This window comes from Erythrolamprus reginae, chromosome 9, assembly GCF_031021105.1.
Source record: "Erythrolamprus reginae isolate rEryReg1 chromosome 9, rEryReg1.hap1, whole genome shotgun sequence".
In the NCBI taxonomy this organism is placed as follows: domain Eukaryota; kingdom Metazoa; phylum Chordata; class Lepidosauria; order Squamata; family Dipsadidae; genus Erythrolamprus; species Erythrolamprus reginae.
This window is the reverse complement of record NC_091958.1, coordinates 40588789-40603933: the sequence shown is the minus strand read 5'-3', so window position 1 is coordinate 40603933 and position 15145 is coordinate 40588789. Positions and strand designations below refer to the sequence as shown.

At 41.6% G+C, this 15145-nt stretch overlaps 1 protein-coding gene and 1 pseudogene across 1 annotated transcript; both read left to right on the top strand.

Moving 5' to 3' along the window:
- The first annotated feature begins 4749 nt into the window (after nt 1–4749).
- LOC139171792 (claudin-34-like) lies at nt 4750–5769 on the top strand. Its single transcript, XM_070760224.1, has one exon. It carries the CDS (start codon nt 4750–4752, stop codon nt 5767–5769), a length of 1020 nt encoding a protein of 339 aa, XP_070616325.1.
- Nucleotides 5770–7587: 1818 nt separating this feature from the next.
- LOC139171791 (claudin-14-like) lies at nt 7588–13109 on the top strand (annotated as a pseudogene).
- Nucleotides 13110–15145: the final 2036 nt, after the last annotated feature.

Here is a 15145-nt window from a genome sequence, read left to right as displayed (position 1 = left end):
CAAAACAAAGTTGGATATTTGTGTAGCAAGTCTTATTGTGCTCATGATCTTATTAAAATTTGTCAGAGTTGCGTTTAGAAGCTGCCCGCCCAGAAGTAGAAAGGATATCAGGAACTGGAGAGGTTTCAGAATGTAGATACTATAGCAGGAATTCTTCAGAAGACTTTTATTTCTTCTTAGTATCAAAACTATACTCTCTATTCTATATTACAGAACACCAAACTATCTTACTAGCGACTCTACCATTACTAAGCATACACTACAATAAACCACCACAAGCCATAAGCCACACCTACGCAAAGGTGCATGGACAGCCTAGAAAAAAGAAGGTCTAGAGGGGACATGATAGCAGTTTACAGATACTTGAGGGGTTGCCACGGTGAGGAGGGGGTCTCTTTATTCCCCAGGGCACCAGAGGGCCGGACGAGGAACAATGGTTGGAAGCTGACCAAGGAGAGATTCAACCTGGAAATAAGGAAGAACTTCCTGACGGTCAGAGCGATCAACCAATGGAACTGCCTGCCAGGGGAGGTGGTGAACTCCCCAACTCTGGACACCTTCAAGAGGAGATTGGACTTCCATTTGGCTGGGGTGCTGTAGGGTTTCCTGCTCAGGCAGGGGGTTGGACTCGATGACCTAACGGTCCCTTTCAACTCTATTAATAAAAAAATAAAAAATAAAAAAATAAAATAAAAAAAAATGTGCATTACAGTATATACAGATCTTGACCAATCAGGTCGTAGCATATTCTGCTGATCCACCATGACTCAGCATTCCTTTTACTTTAAACTAATTACAACTGTTTTCACTGTAACTATTTATTTATTTATTTATTTATTTATTTATTTATTTATTTATTAGATTTGTGTGCCACCCCTCTCCGTAGACTCGGGGCGGCTCACAACATATAAAAAAACAATTCACAACAAATCTAATAAATTTTTTTAAAAATTTAAAAACCCCATTATTAAACCAGACATACACACAGACATACCATACATAAATTGTATAGGCCCAGGGGAGGGGGGAATGCCTCAATTCCCCCATGCCTGACGGCAGAGGTGAGTTTTAAGGAGTTTACGGAAGGCAAGGAGGGTGGGGGCAGTTCTAATCTCCGGGGGGAGCTGGTTCCAGAGAGTCGGGGCCGCCACAGAAAAGGCTCTTCCCCTGGGACCCGCCAGACGACATTGTTTAGTCGACGGGACCTGGAGAAGGCCAACTCTGTGGGACCTAATCGGTCGCTGGGATTCGTGCGGCAATATTAATTAATTAACTTGAATATTACCTCAGGTACTAATCCTGACAATGTTTTTATCTGAAATATCGGTATAGGACACACACACCCATTCTCTGTAGAGTCAAACTACCATGGTATCCTCCTGCGACGGCTGGAGGGGTTGAGAGTGGGAGGCATCATTTTACAGTGGTTCTCCTGCTACCTCTTTAGTCGATTGCAGTCGGTATTAGTGGGAGGACAGAGATTGACCCCTAGGCCCCTCCTTTGTAGGGTGCTTTAGGGGTTGGTCCTCTCTCCTATTCAATATCTACATGAAACCGCTGAGTAACAACATGGGGTGAGTTACCAACAGTATGCTGATGACACTCAGCTGTACATTTCCACCCCATGTCACTTCAGTGAAGCAGTAGAAGTGATGTGCTGGTGTCTAGAAGCCGTGAGGGTCTGGATGGGAGTCAACAAGCTAAAGCTCAACCCTGACAAGGGTGGGGTCCTTCCTCCTAAGGACTATTCCATCTGTCCATCTTGGGTTCTGGAGGGGTGTAAGATATTTCCCCCTCAGATAGGGTTCGCAACTTGGGTTTCTTCAGGTGAAATTAGAGCAACATCCCTCAGCTGTGGCTAGGGGGCCTTTTGCGCAAGTCTATCTTGTCTACAAGTTGCAGCCCTACCTAGACCAGGAGGCACTCCACACGGTCACTCACGCCCTCATCACCTCTCGCCTTGACTATTGCAATGCACTCTACATGGGGCTACCCTTGAAGACGTACCGAGGTACGCCCATATTACTCCAACTCTACGCAAGCTGCATTGGTTGCCAGTTGGTCTCTGGATGCAATTCAATATATTGGTTATCACCTTTAAAGGCCTAAATAGTTCAGTGCCAGACTATATACGGAACCGCCTCCTGCCTCATACCTCACAGCACCCCAGAAAGGCCCACAGAGTTGGCCTTCTCTGAGTCTCATCCTGAAATGTCGGCTGGCAGGGCCGTGGGGAAGGGCCTTCTCTGTGGCGGCTCTGACCCTTTGGAATCAACTGCCTTCAGAGATCCCCACCCTAACGGTCTTCCAGAAAGACCTTAAAACCTGTTTTTTTCTGGCAGTCCTTGGATTAGGAATGATTGAGTTTATGTATGGTTTTTAGAGTTTTTATGTATTTTATATCAATTGTTGTTTTTACTATTGTCATATTTTTATATGGTTTTAGTAACTCTGATTATTGTTAGCCACCCAGAGTCCTGTTAGAGTGGGACGGCATATAAATATCACTAATAAACAAACAAACAAACAAACAAACTGAACCTGAGGTCACTCTGGACTTCTGGGAGGGTCAAATCCTTTCCAAGGAGACTCTGCCTCTCCCAACCTTTTAAACTTTTCCAGAGGCTCCATCAGAGCGGAGGGCTTGTCTTTAGCCTCTTCCAGGAATGTGGATGGCCCACAAATCACCATTTGTTTCATACAGAATGGTGATAAATTTCTCTATGGAGATTCTCATTCATCCAGGTCATGGCTGCCCCAAAGGTGCTTTTTGAACTGGACTTTCTGTTTTTTCTTTGAAGACGTTTCATCCAAGAAGCCCCTTCAACTGTCCCTGTGTTAAATTGTTTCAAGATGCACTGCCCTATAGTGGCGTCCTAAGCGGAGACGTTGAAACAGTTGATGTTCAGGAGTGGAGGGGTCTGTAGGCACTTTCATAGTGCTCCGTCTGACCTGCGCATTGCACAGGTCTTCTGTGGACGACAGGCTGGTTGCCATGGTGGTGCAGGGGTTGGAATGCAGTATCACAGGCTGACTCTGCTCACCGCCAGGAGTTCGATTCTCACTGGCTCCAGGTTGACTCAGCCTCCCATCCTTCTAAGGTCGGTAAAATGAGGACCCAGAGTGTTGGAAGCAACATACTGACTCTGTAAAACCACTTAGAGAGGGCTGTAAATCAGTATATAAGCGCTATTGCTATTGTTCCATTTGCAGTCTTGACTATCTGTTGGAATCTATGTGTTCTGTTTGGCTGCTATACCAAATGAGAGTTATTTAGAGTTAGACATTTATTAAAAGAGAAAGTATACACATCCAGCACATCTTTCTCTTTTCTATTGTTGCTTCTTTGTTGTCATCTCTTTTTTTAATATTTTGATCCCTTTGGTTTGTTGTAAAGCATCTCTTTGCAACATGTTCTACTTTTAAATTGCTTTAGAAGGGAATTCAGTGGAGATAAACAGCTAGCTTAAACTGGCAGATTGAAGGTCAAGCAAGATATACTATTTTACATCAAGACTACATTGGATTAATTTATTTTGTTTGTATATAAATGTCTCTCTTAATTTGAAAGAAAGAGGGAAGCTATTCACTTAGATTCATCATTGGAATTCTGTGGTTTGTCAGTTGAGAAGCGACAGTTGGAATTCCCAGTGACAGTTGAAGACAAACGTTTTGGAGAAGAATAGAAGAAATCCTGGCCATTTGGCATTGGAGACCATGAGAGACAACTGCAACTATCTGTCCGTGATCACCTATTGAGGGGATATCATTTTTTACTTCAAATATAATTCCAGTGCTATTGTGTAAGCTACCTGTTCCATGTTACAGTGATATCAGCTCATCCCAACTATACTGCACTTAAAATTGCTATTCTAAACTGTACCACTTTAGAATAATTATTTGTGAGAACCATCATAAACATTTATCCAAAAGAAAATTGTTCCTACTATGTCATAATCTTGTTTATGTATCCTCAGGGATCTCTCTCTCTCCCTCTCTCTCTCTCACACACACACAAACACACACACACACACACACACACACACAGACATATACATGAAAGTTAAACTATTCTGCTTTTTGTTTCAGTAAACTTACAGTCACCAGTTTGAGAATGAGGCATAATGAAGATCTTCGGACTTCGAGGTAGGTGGCTTCCATTTATATGAACTTTTATTGTTATTCTAAGTGGTATTTGTATTTAATGCTTAAATGATATGTCCTGTTCAATTTGTAGTATGTAGAAAGAATAATTAAACTATGGTATGTTAATGGGGGCAGGATTTCTTCTGTTTTGATATTCATAACATGTATGACATTTGTATACATCTCATAAAGTTCTGTAACTGTTAAAGTAACACCTTACTTATTTCTTGACAATTGGCTGAATATTATTTTAATACCAACATGTTGGATTTAAACTTTTTAAAGGTTTAATAAATGTTTTTTTAAGAAGGAACTTAAATATTTTCAGAGAATTGAATTGGAAAAACAATATTTATTCTTTGTATTTGTAAACCATTCAGAGTCACTTAGATAGTGTGATGGGTGGCATATACATTTGATTAATAAATAAATTTATACTGTAAGAAATTAGTTGGAGAAATTTACTTCCAATAGAATCAATTATGAAAGCCCTTTACACCTCTAGATAATTCGTGTATTTATGTACAAGTGTCAGAATAATAGCATACATAGACTGTATGTTGAGCTATTTTGTTTTGATTTTATTTCAACAGTTCAAATTTCATGTACATGTCCAATAAATCACTTAATAGGCAAGTGCCAAGTGAAACGGAATCCATGATAACAAAATGGTCCGTCTGGATTAATAGCGCCCAGTTTGGTAGCTATTTGCTTTGCATCTTAGGATGGATCCTGTGTATAACCTCAACAGCCACTGATCGTTGGAGAATATGGCATGTTAAAAAGAAAGGCGAATTGTATTTTGGCTTGATGAAGATCGGAATCTGGAGAGCCTGTTATACTTACAACGTACAGTATGAAAACAGTTATGAGGAATGTGAACAATTCACTCCAAGCATGCAGACGCTGCCCAAGGAAATTTTTCTGGCTCAAGATATGTTGAGTTTGGGTTGCATTATGGGAGCCGTGGGGGTGACTTTCATGAGCTTTGCCTTATGGAATATTGTCAAAGCCATAACACAAAAAACTTTTTTGCTCACTCTTTTTAACCTTGGAATCTTAATGAATTTCCTAACAGGAATCTTCATCATAATTCCCATTTCCTGGAACACTTATTCCATCATGATTAATGCAGACATTAAGTTTCCTGACGACTTCAAGCTACTGGTACCTCCTTCTCCAGAGAAGCAGGAGATTGGAGCTGGTATTTATATTGGCTATGTTGCTGCAATTTTATTATTGGTGAGTGGTGTTATGATTTTCTGTTATGGATACGTTTTTCGAAACTCTCAAGAAAATCGTGTTTTATCCCCAGCAGTTGGACCGCTGGCACCAGTTGACATTTTTAGAAATACTGGTTCTTCTGGTTCTTCTTTGACAATCGATGAACAGAAGGAAGAGGAGCCTGAGGCCTGGACTGATGCGGTAACAACTGCGAATTACGCAGATATAAAAGAATCTAAACAATCCATGCATCAGCAACTGCTTGAGGATGCTAAGATGGTCCCTATTGTATTAGTTGCTCCATATGTTGTGAAATCCCAGGTTGAAGGGGAGGAGGCAGTTCAGAGGCTGGACAGCAGGGAATCACATTCAAGGAGGAAGAATCACCAACCAGACTAGGAAATCCTTTTCTGCTGGTGCCCAAGATCTCCCTCCCTGCCTGCCTTGAAAGTAACTGCTTTGGCTTATTCCCAGAGTTGATCTGATCCCTTGCACCTGATGCCATGCCCAAAGCATCACCCTCCCAAGGACCAAGATCTTGAGATGCTCAAATAGATGCAGCCCCTCCGTCTTTCTCTCTGACTCACAGCCATTCAACTGATATCTATCTCACCTCAAATGAGAAAAAAATGTTATTGAACAATATTACATAGTAAACAATATTTTTAAACAATTGTAATATATTGTAAACAACATATTTAAATATTGTAACATTTAAATAGGTTTTCTTGAAATGGTATATTGTTATAATGCTATATATTGTAGAACGTTGTTTTTTATATTCTAGTCACAAATACTACTGTATTTATTTTGAGCATTCTCTATTTTATTATTGTTTATGCACTGTATTGTGTTTTGGTTCCACTATTCAATGTGCAATTACAAAATAATTCATTTCCTGCTGAAAATAAATACTATTAGTAGCACTGACTGTGTTCTTCTAGCGCAGTGATGGTGAACCTATGGCACAGGTGCCACAGGTGGTCATGAAGCCCTCTCTACTGGCACGCGAGCCGTTGCCCTAGGTCAGCTCCAATGTGCATGTGTGTGTGTAGCGGATTTATGGCTTGTACAGAGGCCCTGGGAGAACGTTTTGGCTCCCAGAGAGCCTCTCGGGGGGGGGGGGGTAGGGGAGTGCATTTTACCCTCCTCCGGCTCTAAGGAAGCCTTTAAGAACCTGGGGAGGGCAAAACATGAGCTTACTGGGCCCACCAGAAGTTTGGAAACAGACTGTTTCTGGCCTCCAGAGGGCCTCCAGGGAGGTGGGGGAAGCCGTTTTTGCCCTCCCCGGGCATTGAATTATCGGTGTGGACACTTGTGCTTTTTCGGCACCTGAAGAAAAAAAGGTTTGCCATCACTTCAGTAAGGTCTACTCGAGAGTAGAGCTACAGGCTAATTGGCTACACCCTGAGACTACTTAAGTCTTAATCGGGCTGAGGCTAATTGCTGGCTACAACGCCACTCCTGAATCTTGCATCTTGAATTCTGACTCTTACATCCTATTTCCAGAATTCTGGCAAAATGAATTTGCCTGAATAGTTCCTGAATATTTAAGATCTGTGTTTTCCAGTCTGTATCCTGATTTGAATCTTGACTTCTGTGGTTCCTAAGAAAGATGTCTGTTCCTAGTCTGCTTAGTGACTCTAATTTGTTTGCTTTATTTGGTTTGGATGTTTTGAAGGATTAATTTCTAGGAACTTTGTCAACTCTTGAGGACTCAGTAAAATAACCGGACTTCCTTGTTATTTCTTATTTTCAATTGCTTTGAACTATTTGTACATTAAAGTGTGCTTTTTGTGTTTTAGGCTCCTAAAAGGTCTACTAGGAGTCTCTGCCTTTAATTTCTAAAACCAAACCATGATTATAAGTTTGTGTGTGTTGCGTAATTTTTGGGGGCTTTGATGCTGGGCCACAACAAGGAGCCTAAAGTTTTTATCTGAAATCTTGGTGTAGGACCCCTCCCACGCACCCCCCACCCCCCATTCTCTGTAGAGTCAAACTGTACCATGGTATCCTTCTGCGACTGCTGGAGGGGTTGGGAGTGGGTGGCATCATTTTACGGTGGTTCTCCTCCTACCTCTTTGGTCGATTGCCGTCGGTATTAGTGGGAGGACAGAGGTTGATCCCTAGGCCCCTCCTTTGTGGGGTGCTTTAGGGGTCAGTCCTCTCTCCTATTCAATATCTACATGAAACCACTGGGTGAGATCGTCCGACAACATGGGGTGAGTTACCAACAGTATGCTGATGACACTCAGCTGTACATTTCCACCCCATGTCACTTCAGTGAAGCAGTAGAAGTGATGTGCTGGTGTCTGGAAGCCGTGAGGGTCTGGATGGAAGTCAACAGGCTAAAGCTCAACCCTGACAAGGGTGGGATCCTTCCTCCTAAGGACTATTCCATCTGTCCATCTTTGGTTCTGGTGTGGGGGTAAGAGATTTCCCCCTCAAATAGGGTTCGAAACTTGGGTGTCTTCCTAGATCCCCAGCTGAGATTAGAGCAACATCTCTCAGCTGTGGCTAGGGGGCCTTTTGCACAAGTCCATCTTGTTTACCAGTTGTGGCCTTACCTAGACCAGGAGGCGCTACAGACGGTCACATGCCTCATCACCTCTTGCCTTGACTATGGCAATACACTCTACATGGGGCTACCCTTGAAGAGCGTTTGGAGATTTCAGCTGGTGCAGAAATCAGCGGTGCATGCAATAGCGGACGTACAGAAGTACACCCATATTACTCCAACTCTACGCGAGCTGCATTGGTTACCAGTCGGTCTCTGGACGCAATTAGAATAGAATAGAGTAGAATTTTATTGGCTAAGTGTGATTGGACACACAAGGAATTTGTCTTGGTGCAGATGCTCTCAGTGTACATAAAAGAAAAATATACATTTGTCAAGAATCATGTGGTACAACACTTAATGATTGTCATAGGGGTCAAATAAGCAATGAAGAAACAGTATTAATAAAAATCTTAGGATACAAACAACAAGTTACAGTCATACAGTCCTAAGTGGGAGGAAAAGGATGATAGGAATGATGAGAAAAACTGGTAGAAATAGAAGTGCAGATTTAGTACAAAGTCTGACAGTGTTGAGGGAATTATTTGTTTAGTAGAGTCATAGCGTTAGGGAAAAAACTGTTCTTGTGTCGAGTTGTCTTGGTGTACAGGGCTCTGTAGCAACGTTTTGAGGGTAGGAGTTGAAACAGTTTGTGTCCAGGATGAAAGGGGTCAGTAAATATTTTCCCCGCCCTCTTTTTGACTCGTGCAGTATACAGGTCCTCAATGGAAGGCAGGTTGGCAGCAATTGTTTTTTCTGCAGTTCTGATTCTCCTCTGAAGTCTGTGTTGGTGTTGGTTATCACCTTAAATAGTTCAGGGCCAGACTATTTATGGAACTGCCTCCTGCCTCATGATTAAAATAGAGTAGAGTAGAGTAGAATAGAATAGAATAATTTATTGGCCAAGTGTGATTGGACACACAAGGAATTTGTCTTTGGTGCAGATGCTCTCAGTGTACATAAAAGAAAAGAGACATTTGTCAAGAATCAAGAGGTAAAAAACACAATGATTGTCATAAGGGTCAAATAAGCAATGAAGAAACAATCAATGTTAATAAAAATCTTAAGGATACAAGTTACAGCCATAAGTGGAAGAAAATGTGTGATAGGAAGGATGAGGAAAAAAACTAGTGATAATAGTGCAGACTTAGTAAATAGTTTGACAGGTTGAGGGAATTATTTGTTTAGTAGAGTGATGGCGTTCAGGAAAAAACTTCTTGTTTCTAGTTTTTTGGTGTGCAATGCTCTGTATTGATGTTTTGAAGGTAGCAGTTGAAACAGTTTATTTCCAGCATGCGAGGGGTCAGTATATATTTTCCCCATCCTCTTTTTGACTCATGCAGTCTACAGGTCTTCAATGGAAGGCAGGTTGGCAGCCATTGTTTTTTCTGCAGTTCTGATTCTCCTCTGAAGTCTGTGTCAGTCTTGTTGGGTTGCAGAACCAAACCAGACAGTTATGGAGGTGCAGATGACAGACTCAATGATTCCTCTGTAGAAGTGTATCAGCAGCTCCTTGGGCAGTTTGAGCTTCCTGAGTTAGCACAGAAAGAACATTCTTTGTTGTGCTTTTTTGATGACGTTTTTGATGTTAGGTGACCATTTTAGGTCTTGAGATATGAGAGAACCTAGAAATTTGAAGGTCTCTACTGTTGATACTGTGTTGTCTAGTATTGTGAGAGGTGGTAGGATGGGAGGGTTTCTCCTAAAGTCTACCACCATTTTTACGATTTTGAGTGTGTTCAGTTCTAGATTGTTCTGGTCACACCACAAGGATAGTTGTTCAACTTCCCTTCTGTATGCTGATTCATCATTGTCTCGAATGAGTCCGGTCACTGTTGTATCATCTGCAAATTTCAGTAGTTTAACAGATGGATCGTTTGAGATGTAGTCAATAGTTATAGAGAGAAGAGCAGTGGTGAGAGTACACAGCCTTGGGGGCCACCTGTGCTAATTGTACAGGTATCTGATGTGATTTTTCCTAGCTTCACCTGCTACTTCCTGTCTGTTAGGAAGCTTGTGATCCACTTACAAGTGTATTCAGGTACCACTAGCTGATTGAGTTTGGTTAAGAGAATGTCCGGTACGATGGTATTGAATGCTGAACTGAAGTCTACAAAGAGGACCCTAGCGTAGGTCATTGGAGATTCAAGATGTTGAAGGATGGAGTGTAGAGCCATATTAACAGCATCATCTGTTGATCTATTTGCTCAGTATGCAAATTGCAGGGGGTCTAACAGTGGATCCGTGATGGTTTTCAAGGAGTGAGTATATGTATGATTTTTAGAGTTTTTATGTATTTTATATCAATTGTTGTTTTTACTATTGTCATATTTTTATATGGTTTTTAGTAACTCTGATTATTGTTAGCCACCCAGAATCCTGTTACAGTGGGCCGGCATATAAATATCACTAATAAACAAACAAACAAACAAACAAACAAACAAACAAACTGAACCTGAGGTCAATCTGGACTTCTGGGAGGGTCAAATCCTTTCCAAGGAGACTCTGCTTCTCCCAAACTTTTAAACTTTTCCAGAGGCTCCATCAGAGCGGAGGGCTTGTCTTTAGCCTCTTCCAGGAATGTGGATGGCCCACAAATCACCATTTGTTTCATACAGAATGGTGATAAATTTCTCTATGGAGATTCTCATTCATCCAGGTCATGGCTGCCCCAAAGGTGCTTTTTCAACTAGACTTTCTGGTTTTTCTTTGAAGACGTTTCATCCAAGAAGACGTTTCATCCAAGAAGCCCCTTCAACTGTCCCTGTGTTAAATTATTTCAAGATGCACTGCCCTATAGCGGCGGCGTGAGGGGAGACGTTGAAACAGTTGATGTTCAGGAGTGGAGGGGTCTGTAGGCACTTTCATAGTGCTCTGTCTGACCTGCGCATTGCACAGGTCTTCTGTGGACGACAGGCTGGTTGCCATGGTAGTGCAGGGGTTGGAATGCAGTATCACAGGCTGACTCTGCTCACCGCCAGGAGTTCGATTTTCACTGGCTCCAGGTTGACTCAGCCTCCCATCCTTCTAAGGTCGGTAAAATGAGGACCCAGAGTGTTGGAAGCAACATACTGACTCTGTAAAACCACTTAGAGAGGGCTGTAAATCAGTATATAAGCGCTATTGCTATTATTCCTTTTGCAGTCTTGACTATCTGTTGGAATCTATGTGTTCTGTTTGGTTGCTGTACCAAATGAGACAGTTATTTGAGTTAGACATTTATTAAAAGACAAAGTATACACATCCAGCACACCTTTCTCTTCTCCACTGTTGCTTCTTTGTTGTCATCTCTTTCTTTTATATTTTGATCCCTTTGGTTTGTTGTAAAGCATCTCTTTGCAACATGTTCTACCTTAAAATTGCTTTAGAAGGGAATTCAGTGGAGATAAACAGCTAGCTCACACTAGCAGATTGAAGGTCAAACAAGATTTTACCTTGAGACTACATTGGATTAATTTATTTTGTTTGTATAAAAATGTCTCTGTTAATTTGAAAGAAAGATGGAAGCTACTCACTTAATTCATCATTGGAATTCTGTGGTTTGTCAGTTGAGAAATTATGGTTGGAATTCCCAGTGACAGTTGAAGACAAACGTTTTGGAGAAGAATATAAGAAATCCTGGTGATTTGGCATTGGAGACTGTGAGAGACAGCTGCAACTATCTATCCATGATCACCTATTGGGGGGATCATTTTTTACTTGAAATATAATTCCAGTGCTGTTGTGTAAGCTACTGTACCTGTTCCATGTTACAGTGATATCAGCTCATCCCAACCACGCTGCGCTTAAAATAGCTGTTTGTAAATTATTTCTGAAAACCAACGCAGACATTTATCCAAAAGGAAATTGTTCCTACTATGTCCTAATCTTGCTTGGGTGTCCTCAGGGATCATACACACACACACACACACACACACACACACACACACACACACACACACAAACCCCTATATAAATGAAAGTTAAACTATTGTTTTTTGTTTTGTTTCAGTCAACCTAATCACCAATTTGAAAATGAGGCATAATAAAGATCTTCGGGCTGCGAGGTAGGCGGCTTCCATTTATGTGAACTTTTATTGTTATTCTAAGTGGGATTTGTATTTAACGCTTAAATAATATGTCCTGTTCAATTTGTAGTATGTAGAAAGAATAATTAAACTATGGTATGTTAATGGGGGCAGGATTTCCTCTGTTTTGATATTCATAACATATCTGACATTTGTATACATCACATAAAGTTTTGTAACTGTTAAAGTAACACCTTATTTATTTCTTGACAATTGGATGTGTATTATTTTAATAGTAACTTATTAGATTTAAACCTTTTAAAGGCACTGGGTTTTTTTTTAATAAACAATATTTTCAACTATTGGATTGGGAAAAACAATATTTATTATTTGTATTTGTAAACCACTCAGAATAATTTAGATAGTGTGATAGGTGGAATAAACATTTGATTAATAAATACATTTATACTGTTAAGAAATCAGTTGGGGAAATTTACTTCCAATAGAGTCAATGATGAAAGCCCTTTACACCTCTAGATTATTTGTGTATTTGTGTACAAGTGTCAGAAGAATAGACTGGATGTTGAGCTATTTTGTTTTGATTTTATTTCAACAGTTCGAAGTTCATGTACATGTCCAATAAATCACTTAATGGGCAGGTGCCAAGCGAAACGGAATCCATGATAACAAGATAGTCTGTCTGGAAGGGCCCAGTTTGGTGGCTATAAGTTTAGCATCTTAGGATGGATCCTGTGTATAACCTCAACAGCCACTGATCATTGGAGAATATGGCTTGTTAAAAAGAAAGACGAATTGTAACCTGGCTTGATGCGGGTCGGAATTTGGAAAGCCTGTTATCTTCACAGCACGCATCTAGAAAGCAATTACGGCCAGTGTGAAGAACTCATTGAAGACAAGGATCTGCCCAGGGAAATTCTTCTGGTTCAAGATCTGTTGAGCTTGAGTTGCATTGTGGGAGGTATGGGGTGACTTTCATGAGCTTTGCCTTGTGGAATGTTGTCAAAGCCATAACACACAAAACCTTTTTGCTCACTCTTTTTAACCTTGGAGGCTTTATGAATTTCCTAACAGGAATCATCATAATAATTCCCATTTCCTGGAACACTTATTCCATCCTGATTAATGCAGACATTATGTTTCTTCTAGCTCAGTGATGGCGAACCTATGGCACGGGTGCCACAGGTGGCCATGGAGCCCTCTCTACAGGCACGCGAGCAGTTGCCCTAGCTCAGCTCCAATGTACATGTGTGTGTGTGTAGCTGATTTTTGGCTTGCACAGTGGCTCTGGGAGGACACTTTTGGCTTCCAGAGAGCCTCTGCGGGGATGCGGGAAGGTGTTTTACCCTCCTTTGGCTCCAGGGAAGCCATTAAGGACCTGCGGAGGGCGAAACATGAGCCTACTGGGCCCACTAGAAGTTGGGAACTGTTTACAGCCTCCAGACGGCAGAGGCAGCTATTTTTGCCCTCCACATACATTGCATTATGAGTGTGGGTACTTGCATCTTAGGAAAAAAAGGTTCTCCATCACTGTAGGGACAGCATTCTCAACCTGGGGGTCGGGACCCCTTTGGGGGGTCATGGATAATTTTCTTGTGGGATGTCTTGTTTTGGAATATCTGGTTAGTTGCTTCAGCGGGGTTAGAGGAACTGGACAAAGAGGAGGGAGAGGAGTCCTGCCATGGGACATATCAAACTTGAATAAGAATTGGGGGTGGTGCTCCAAAGCCCCACTTTCTAGACAAGGAGGCTTACTAGTCTTGAAGGTAAGGAGTGACCGTCCCCACCTGTGAAGAAAGCAACGGTGGTTTCTTATGGCTCTTCCTAGTAGCTCTCTTTCTCCTCTTCCCAAGCAGAATGTGGGGGAGAACCTCGGGGTCCTTCTCAGCAGAGAGGCAGCCCCCCCTAATGAGGCTTGGCCCTGCATGGACGCTGGAGGGAGGGGGAGCCCTGCCATCAGGGTGGCAGCTCACAGCCTGGGTTGGCCGGTGGGGGCTTCTGGGCCCCCCAACTCATTTCCTTCAGGAAGGAAGGGAGGGAGGAACAGGGGGGAGTTAAGCATGGTGTCCAGGGGGAAAGCATTTTGAAATTCCCTGATATTTCCCTGACATTTCCCTGTAACTTGTGATGTAGTTAAGTCTGGAGAACATCATACCAAATGGCTAAGCCGTGGAGAAATATTGGTAGCTGAGAAAGCAGGTTGTGGCCACAGTTATGTTCATTTTTGCCTGACTCTGCCAGGCAGTGTGATCCATTTTTTTACATGATTTCTCCTGATTTTTAAAGATTTTAATACAGTTTTCTCTCTCCCCCCTGATTTATTCCGTTTTTTTCACAAATTCTCTGATATTTCCCGAACCGCCAATTTCCTTGATAATTCCCCGATTTCCCTATTCTCTGTTGGAGTAATGTTTTGCAGAAGCTAGCCCACCCAGATAGGCAAAGCAGCTCACCAGTCTGCCTCAGACCAGGATATTGGGAACCTTTGTCTTGAAGATAATTGAAGACATGTACTGCAGAGTTTCTTAGGAAAATATTTACTTCTTTAGTAGCAAACCTACGCTAACTATTTACACTGTAGCTGTCTCTCTAGTAGCTACTATACAAAGTATTCACAATTCTCTATCTATTATTCTCCATTACAATATTCAGCTACAATTCTTCAGCCACCACAGGCCACACTAATTCATAAGCCACTCTAAATCATACTAAGCCACAATGCCTTCAAACCACAATGCTTGTAAGGGGCGTGCCTAAGGGCACTTTTGTGCCTAATGTCCCTATCCTACTGTCTTATTATCCTTTCTATTACTACGTTCTACGTATGTTATGTTAATATATACTATAATACTATACTTGTTTGACAAATAAAACAAAAACAAAAACAAAAAAAAACAAGCCACAAGCCACACCTATGCAAAGGTGCATTATGTATATATACTTTTGTCAGCCAATCAGATTACATTACAATCTGCATATTCACTGTGACTAAGCAGTTATACATTGTTTAAGTCATTACAATTCTTCTCTCTGCAATTTGGAATATTGCATCAGGTAGGCCCCGATCCTGACATTTTTCAGGTTTGCTAGACACCCTGGTTAAGTGGGTAGGGGGCACTTTGAAGTTGCTCCGGGACTCCCAGGGGTGAGCCTGGCCCGAGGTTTCCCATTCGGCTGTTTTCCAAGAGAGAGC